An 8,803-nucleotide genomic window follows, 5' to 3' on the forward strand; every position below is an offset into this window, starting at 1 on the left:
GGAAGACGGGTTTCTCCTCTGTCCTACAACAAAGACCCACACAAGCCCGTAGATCGGAGCACGGTTTCATTGTTTTTAAAACGTATCAACCGAAGTATACTTTACACGTTTGGCCACAAACAGCTCCTGTTTGTCACCAGTATATGAGATTTATTCTCCGCGAGCCCCCGCGGATTCGCCAAGGTCGAGTTATGGATATGACGTAATGTGATTGTGGTCGTTTTGTTGTTCGGTCTGTTTCGGGAGATGCCATTCTTTGTTTTGATGTCATTTTATTATTAATACAAAGACCAAATTAAACCCTCACATAGCCGGTTGATTTCTCTATGTGATTTATGTATTGTAGATAATAGCTGTCTTTTTAAGTGTGACTCTTTTGTAAACTTTAGATTTCTCACAATGATTGAAGGGGTTTACACGTGGTATCGACTTTTTTTTTTATTGTCTTCATTCCAATCAAAACAGACATAGCTACAAAGCAACAGAAGGTACAAAACTAATTCTTAGACCAAAACCAAGGTACAACTTCTCATGGGATATATAATTGCGCAATGAAGTGGAATTATTCAATAGTTAGCATCCTAAAGGATAAGCTTACTCAAACACGAGTAATACTGGATTTTATGTTTGTTTCACCATGGCAAATAACATTCATTGAAGCACTCATTCATGTACCATTATATACTGCAATTGAAAAAAATTAAATTGTAATCCAAAATAACACTTTTACAACAGCTAAACAAATGATATAACCGTCATTGCAAAACAGAAAATGTAATTTCACAGAGCCATTGCCTGAATATTTCCAGTAACAAGTTATTAAAAGGAAGAATGAACAGTTAATCTAACCAATGTATGGAAGATTCATGGATGAACAGTTTGAATTTACAACCTCCGCTTTCCCCATTAAAGACAAAACTTTTTTTTTTTTTATAAATCCCCCAAAATATCCAAGTTACAAACGGTCCCTCATGTAGCCTTTGGAATGTTTTAGCCAAACTCTCCTGACATCAAAATATGTATTGCTAATAGAATGCATTTCATGCAGAGTAATATAACTGGTTTATTTTCCCCCAACAGAAGATACAAATACAAAAGAACATACATGTTCAAAAAAAACTAAAAACAAAACCGCACTCCTCACAATGAACACAATATTATCCTTTCCCAAAACCACAGAGGTAAAAATTGAAGGTACACATTTTAACATTGAAAAGAAAATCTACAATGTTACCACTAAAACCCTTACTGCCATTTCATAAAAAAATAGTTGATATAAAATTCTCTGTGTTATTTAAGAAAGGAGGTTCAGGAGCTTCAGGAGAGCTTATGAATGAGTTTAGCGTTATTCGGCTGCTGCTTCTTCTTCTTCTTCTTTATCCTCAGCCTCTGCATCTTCTGCTGCTTCTTCTGTTTCCTCCGCTGGAGCCTCCTAGAGGATGAGAGAAGATGCCTTTTAAACCACTGCTGTTCTACCCGACAAGAAATGTGGGGTTATGTCACCAAAGTAACTCTCGGTACCTCTGCGTCTGCTTTGTCCTCCCCATTCTCTGGTGAAGCCTCTTCTGCTTCAGCTACATCCTCCTCCACCTCAACCTCCTTCTTCTTCTTCTTCTCCTCCTTCTCCTTTGCCACCTCTGGCTTGGCCTTAGTTACTGCTTTTGCCTTCTTGGCAGATGCCTTCTGTGGCTAAAGGACCAAAAAAAAAAAAAGTTAGCTTAGACCAAAATACTTTCTGAATTCCTGTTGAGTACAGGTATAGAAGTGATCTTGACTTGTTACCTTTTCTTTAGGTGCTGGCTCTGCCTGCTGAAAACAGAAAACAAATTGTAATGAGTATTAAATAACATCTACAGGACATAGTGCAGGGATATAATTAATTGAGACGGACCAGGAAATTGGAGTAGTTACTTACAGTCAATCTTGCCGATCGTCTCCTTGGCTAAAACAAAAAGAAAAACTATTTTCTTAAAACTGTTTGCATACAATTCTAAGCAAAATATGTGGTTAGCAACAAAACAAAGCAAATAGGATGTAATATTAGTCATATATCCATACTAACCTCGTTTTCAGCATCGCTAGTAACTTGCTGTGAAAAAAGAACAAGAAAAAACAACAACTTAAAGACAGTAACTCACAAGCGAACAAATGTGGGCGTGTAATGTCAGGGGGATGGGCTCATCACATGCTGTTCCCGCTGGCTTATCCCCCACAGTAGCAGGTTACATAGCCTACATTACAATATGTAAATAGCTTACTGGAGATGCATTGTTCTTATGTATACCCTTTGTAAAACACCAAAATAACATACAGTGGAGTCCACACAAGAACGTGGTTGGTAAAATGATCCAATACCCCCAAAGAATAATGTAAAGTTAGTGCAGCCAAACTGTACTTATCGAGTAAGATGCGGGACGGCTGCTCCGCCCCCACGTGGACTTTTATTAGGTTTGCTACACGAAGGCACACTGCTGGCCAATGTCGACAGTAGTTTCTCGCGCCATTAACTAGACTCGTCTTATTATCTACAACCGGACATGCATTTTTCGAAAGCCCGACAACAAAACGTTTAAACGCAATATTTGCAACCGACTGTTCAGCCTGTACATAAACAATAATTAAATGATTGCACCGGAACGGTGCAACTACTTGTTTTCTCTGTGGTCCTTTAAAGCTGTATGTGACCATTTGCTTTACGAATGGCGCTCGACTGCCATGACGCTCAGAGAAAAGACTGTTCCCGGTGTCCATAGGGTGTCGCGTACAATCTCACTATAGGCTAAGGTTACGCCTTCGTGCACGTAGGTCATAAGTGACATATAGATATATCAAATATATCAGTGTAAATGGCCACCTAATCGGTGGTTAGGTACGATATAGTTGAGTAATAGCAACGAACCAAAACGTCCCAGACACCCAATTACGCATACAATGTTTACACGGGCCACACGGATCGCTGGTGACTACAAACTCCATTGTCTAATCTCTTTATCGAGAAGCCTAAAGGGTTCTGGAGACCGTAGAATGTTATTTGCCCGTCATCCAAACACATAAATAAACGAAGAAATATCGCAATACGCAACTACTAGCGACGCGAACCGTATACGGCACCAAGTAAAAAGGCGCCACTTCCATATCAACAGGGCACACAGCAAAGACCTGACCGCAGACTGTTCTTATTGTTAAAGCGTGCAGACTTCAATATTGTAGCATGAATAAAACAGCATGCTGTTCGAAATGATCGATTGCAAAATGTATTTTAAAATATCGGCACACAATGTATCCATTTCAACTTACGTTGCTCCTTTTTCCCATGATGGCTTCGCGCGTAAAGTCTACAGATCAAGAACAATGCAGCCTTAAGTAACTATAAATTCAGTAACAGTGAGCTATCCTACTGAGTCTGCACAATTTTCTTCACTGCATATGTTTCGTGAGAACACGCTGTAACTTCCGAACATAAATGTTCCTTCGGCACCAGAGAACCAGCTTGAACCGGATTGGATCCTCTGGTATATACCAACCTTAGGGACAAGAGGGTGATCTCTCCGCCCCCTGGTCTCATTCATTGGCTTTGGTACACAGGCAACACGTTTTTAAACCAAAGCAAGTTACCTGTATGGTTAGGTCTATGTGCCAATCAGCTGACCTCACTCCCATTTTTATAATAATGGGAAACCGTATGGAGGGAAAGGAGAAAAAATATATCGTTGATCACTGGGCCTCGTTATATAAAATGTTTTGTTTTCTTAAACGGGTTCACGTTAGAAACACCAACTATTTTTGTTCATACATTTTCCATTTTAAATAAAACAACATTATACCAATAATTGCACGTTTCGTTCATTCCCTATGTGAAAATGTAGTGAGCCAGGTAAAGCACTGCAGGCGGTGCGAAGCAGAGACTAGAGGAAGAAGAAGAAGAAGAAGAAAAAACATGGCGGCTGGGTGTGCGTGGTTCCTGGTGTTGGTGTCGGTTTTCATTTGCAATTTTATGAAAATACTTCTTCCAACAGTGTCGTCCTTTGTAAGTATTCAAGACGTTGTGTTTCAATGTGTCGCTCACATTTTAGTTGAGCTGCGACTCGTCTCTAAGCGAAACGTGCCTTCGCCACCCCACTGTACACAAAGCTAAGTCAGAAAGCCATGAAAATAATAACATGACTAATAGGCTATATTACATTAGTCATGTTATTAGTCTCAAGCCCCGCTAATGCTAGCTCGCTTTGTTGCATATATTTATTATACCAAAAACATCAGGCATTCTTTTTTGTAATTATATTAACGTTATCTATTGCAAAACACGTATAACTTCGACCGTATAAGATCGCATTGTACGATCATAAACGTGCTGTTGGTTTGCAGCTGTCCAGAGTGGTCCAGAAAGATGCAGAGCAGGAGAGCGAGATGAGGGCAGAGATCCAGGAGATGAAGAAGGAACACTCCTCTATTAGCATGATGGATGAGTTTGCTAGATATGCTAGATTGGAGCGTAAAATCAACAAAATGACGGACAAATTGAAGACGCACGGTAAGAGTCAATGAAAGAGGAGCCCGTCCACAGTACACTGCATTCTGGCAACCAGTCGTGGTGGGCGAAATGCCCGGGACATACTTTTCTCACCTGCGTATTTCTAACATCCACGTGACTTGCACATTCACAACACCAACCCTCTTTGAATAGACACGTTGGTTTAAAGGTACATTATGTAACATGACACTGAGCGTTATAAATGGGTACTGCAGTCCAAATTCAAAATATAGGAGAGAGTTGTCTCCGTCCCGGCAGCCTCGAGGCTCACGCCGGTTGTCAGGTTTACTACACGTTACGAACACCAGCGTAATTCAGACAAGCCGAGTGCAACATTACATATTTTTAGGTGAGCGCCATTCCATTTTGACAATGATCAACGACAAACGACTGTAAGTTCATGAGCTGGTGTATACGTTAGCAATGTATTGATTGTTTGAAAATTAGACGAGACGTCGTATTGAGGGTACGATGCGTTTGAACTAGGTCACGAAGGCGTCACGTGACCTCCCGTTGGTATAACACCTTCATATAATCATCTATCTGATATTTAGATATCATCTATCATATCTATATAATCGATATATAATATATTTGTCGCAGCCGTTCAAATTAGGCTATTGATTTTCTGTTAAAGGTATCTGACTTGTTTATTTATGAATCATATCCATTTTTTGAGACCCGCACCTGCAAAGTTCAGCACCAGATCCGACCTGTCATCCGTGATCAAAATGAAATCCGCACCAAAACATAGAAAGGATCTCCTTTGGGTGGCTTTCACTCGATTTATGCAGTCTTCGGGAAGCGCAGTGTCATTGCTGGAGTCCCCGCTCCACGTCTGACAAATGATCAGCTGTTGGAACCAGACGAGGTCTCTTCGCAGCTGGGAGTCAAGTGTCGTATCGTTGACTAAAACGGACGTTACAATCCGCCTGTTTTAGCAACTTTTATGCGGGTACCCAACCCGTTGCAGGACTAATATTATATAATAGCCTAATGTTTATGCTGAGACTGCTTTGCTTTTTGCTACCTGTAGGGTCTGTGTGCGGGCTTTGCGCGCAGGTATCTGGTGTGTGTTTGTCAGGTCAAAACTAAACGTCAAGGGAAAGAGGCGGTAGTTGAAAAAAGTATTAACACCGCTTATTCACTGTTCACTCACTGTTCACTCGTTGCTTATAGTGGTTTATTCGTTTCCCAGTATTATTTCCTTAATTTAGAGGACAGTTTTGTTAATTTTTTTAATTGTAAAATAAATGCAATCATTTTTTGAAGTCGCAAGTTTTTTTAATTATTGGAAGCGAGTCGAGCTGACCTCGCCTGCTGTACCCACGGTCAAAATAGCCGAGACAATATCTATATAATCATTTTGATATAGGCCAAATAACCAGGAACTTAATTGTGATTAATTGTGATTGAAGCTTTGGAAGTTACACACGCCTCTGCTCTGTAGAGTTGCTCAGGACTGACTGAGGAAGATGCTCTGAGGCTGGCCTTTTATATGTCCACGTTACCATGACACATCGAAAACGCTTGAGCTACTCAAATTCGGCTGTCTTCGCCGACACCATGGTTCCATCTCGATGCCATCAAACTCTAATACGACTGCTACACAACGGCATTGTGAGGGCTTCACGTAGTCGTGGTGCCTTCCTAAGACTATCAGGCAGCTTCTTGTTTCCTTCGCATTGTTTTCGTGAGGCGATGGTGCCGATGATCACACAAACATGACACGACTTGAAAAGATGCCATCACAATGGCCTAATGGCAAAATGGACACACGATTTCAATACGAAAATGAACCTTCGCAAGGTTCTTCTGCAAATCTTTGGCATGCCAAAGATTTTGGCACCACTCACGAAGTTGCTGCCGGAGCCTGAGAAACTCCACCGGCGGTCATACGACGGCTTCAGATGCCCTCACGAATGGCCGGATGTTTTTACGATCAGAGCCGAATTTGAACATTTCCTTTATCGTGTGTCCATCAGGTGTCAATTTCGGGACAGTGTGACACGGGCATAAAGGTTGGGTACAATCTCGGTGGATCCAGTTTGTTACTTGCTTCCATGGCTGTAGCAGACTGTTTTTGTGTGCTGATTGGTTTCATATCCGGCAACACAGAATAGTAATTTGAACACACAGGCCAGAACAACAACTAACATTCCCACACACATTTGAGAGTAGAACATACTGGCTGTAGCAATGCTGTTGGAGAAGCAGATGATTTTGATTATTTCGACAGTGTGCTACAGCATGTTTCCTTAATCTGATAATGATCATTGCAGGATTTACTGTACATTTGTGACATACCTTTTTAATCATCCACTGTGGCACTAATAGACTTTATTATTTATTATATTATATTATATTTATTTATTATAACTAAGCATTCCAGATTGTCTGAGATGTGGTTAATAGTTATATTTTATAAGTTAACATACACATATTTTACACAAATGTAAGCATATCTTTATTGTCAGATTTTGTATTGAATGCCATTTGCTTCAGTGTTTACATTTAAACTAACATTAACTGTTTATAATCTGATAGAATACTTGCTTACTTTTGTGCAATCTTATTTTTTCAGTGAAATCAAGAACTGCACAACAGGCTAAAATGAAATGGGTTGTGAACATACTGTTTTATATTTTACAGGTAGGTGGTTATAATTGTATCCAAATAGAAATTGTTGGTTTTGCTACTTTTTGAATGCATTTGAAATAAATTGCAACCTAATGTAAACATGCCTGTAAACATGTCTTTTTAATCTTTGGTTTTCTTAATTGGCAGGCGGCGCTCATGATCTCTCTGATTTGGAAGTACTACTCTGATCCTGTGACAGTGATTCCCAGTAAATGGATTGCTCCTGTGGAACGCCTGGTGGCTTTCCCAACTGGAGTAACAGGTGATATTAACACAGCACTGACAATCTCAATTTAAACTCCCAAACACAATCTTACAAACACAACCTTTTACCATGGCTGTAAACAAATGTCTATAGATAGAATTGTCATTAGCATCTATTCAACTTTAGGGTGATCAAAGTGATTTGACCTGTTGGAATCGGTCGATTTTTCCTAAGTCACAATTTGACAAGCCTTTTCATTCTTTTCAGGTGGCGTGGGAATCACATGCTGGCTGGTTGTCTGCAACAAGGTTGTCAGTCTTGGTCTCCATGCTGTCAGCTAGGTCATCGGAGGGTTCTTACAATGTAACCTGATTTCTTAGAGGGCATTGCTCCCAATTGTGCTTTCTAAAAACTGAAGCATTTTGTTGACCAAGCAAGGATATGAAATGTAAAAGCTATTTGGATTTACCCTTTGATGTACAGTCCATGTTTATTTTTTATTTTTTACATAATTTATTGTGTTCAATTATGCTGTTGTAAAAACAATGTTTAAATGATTTGAGTTTTTTCTTTTGTTTCATGTAAACATTTTAATTTATTTGATAATAAATTAATGCTTTGCTGTGAAGTGGATACTCTTAACTGCCTCCAACACAAACAAAATCACCTAACGTGAACACAAAGTAAATGCATTCGGGGAAGGGGTGCACAGACATATTTAATAAAAAAAAAAAAAAGGCATCCCAGTCAGTGCATTTACATAACACTCAAGAAAGTCAAATTATGACGCAGCCTAGTATTTTCACCAAATGAGCTTTATGCAAGCTTGCGTTATTGTGTTGCGTGTTATGCGCCATAACACCAACAGCAGAACGGTTATCCAAATAACAAAGAACACTTGCGTTACAGTGTGTATTCACACACACACACACACACACACGTGGTGCTCGCACGGTCCTAGCTCATTGTCTCATTGGCGGGCCAAATTCTCTGGGCGGGCCAAGCAGAGAAAGGGGAGGGAACATGGTCCCATATGACGTCATATGGGGCTGGAAGCCAAATCGAAGTGTTTCAGCAATCCTTTTTTCAAAGACGGAGCAAGATAGCTACTTCTCGGTTTACACCTAACGCAGTTTTTAGCTACTGGGGGACCATAGGGAGGCTAGGGGAACTCAACTTAATATTAGAAAACCTCATAAAGTGAAAATATCATGCCATGGAACCTTTAATGCATCCATAAAATAGCATGCCATGGGACCTTTAAACAAATAACATTTCCTAGCATTCAGCTAATATATCCTCATGATCCAATAGCTGTGCGACCCCTGAGGGTGTTGTAAAAAAATTCTGGTCTTCTCAGCAGCACGTAGGCTGATAACTAGGAAAACTATGTAAACTACACTACCGTAATTTCCCGCATATAGGCC

The 8,803-nt window shown here is 40.0% G+C and overlaps 2 protein-coding genes across 2 annotated transcripts; one reads left to right on the top strand and one right to left on the bottom strand.

Moving 5' to 3' along the window:
- Nucleotides 1-412: 412 nt before the first annotated feature.
- On the bottom strand, nucleotides 413-3,510 carry hmgn1a (high mobility group nucleosome binding domain 1a). The gene is made up of 6 exons (XM_084467529.1): nucleotides 3,298-3,510; nucleotides 2,063-2,089; nucleotides 1,916-1,942; nucleotides 1,783-1,809; nucleotides 1,522-1,689; nucleotides 413-1,432 (listed from the first exon to the last, which is right to left on the bottom strand). The coding sequence occupies exons 1-6, from the start codon at nucleotides 3,313-3,315 to the stop codon at nucleotides 1,346-1,348; spliced, it is 354 nt and encodes a 117-aa protein (XP_084323655.1). The 5' UTR covers nucleotides 3,316-3,510; the 3' UTR covers nucleotides 413-1,345.
- A 419-nt stretch (nucleotides 3,511-3,929) lies between these two features.
- On the top strand, nucleotides 3,930-8,004 carry get1 (guided entry of tail-anchored proteins factor 1). The gene is made up of 5 exons (XM_084467473.1): nucleotides 3,930-4,027; nucleotides 4,366-4,531; nucleotides 7,116-7,183; nucleotides 7,319-7,433; nucleotides 7,644-8,004. Exons 1-5 carry the CDS (start codon nucleotides 3,938-3,940, stop codon nucleotides 7,715-7,717), a joined length of 513 nt encoding a protein of 170 aa, XP_084323599.1. The 5' UTR covers nucleotides 3,930-3,937; the 3' UTR covers nucleotides 7,718-8,004.
- The last annotated feature ends 799 nt before the right edge of the window (nucleotides 8,005-8,803 follow it).

Source organism: Micromesistius poutassou (genome assembly GCF_964030765.1).
Source record: "Micromesistius poutassou genome assembly, chromosome: 4".
NCBI classification, from domain to species: Eukaryota; Metazoa; Chordata; class Actinopteri; order Gadiformes; family Gadidae; genus Micromesistius; species Micromesistius poutassou.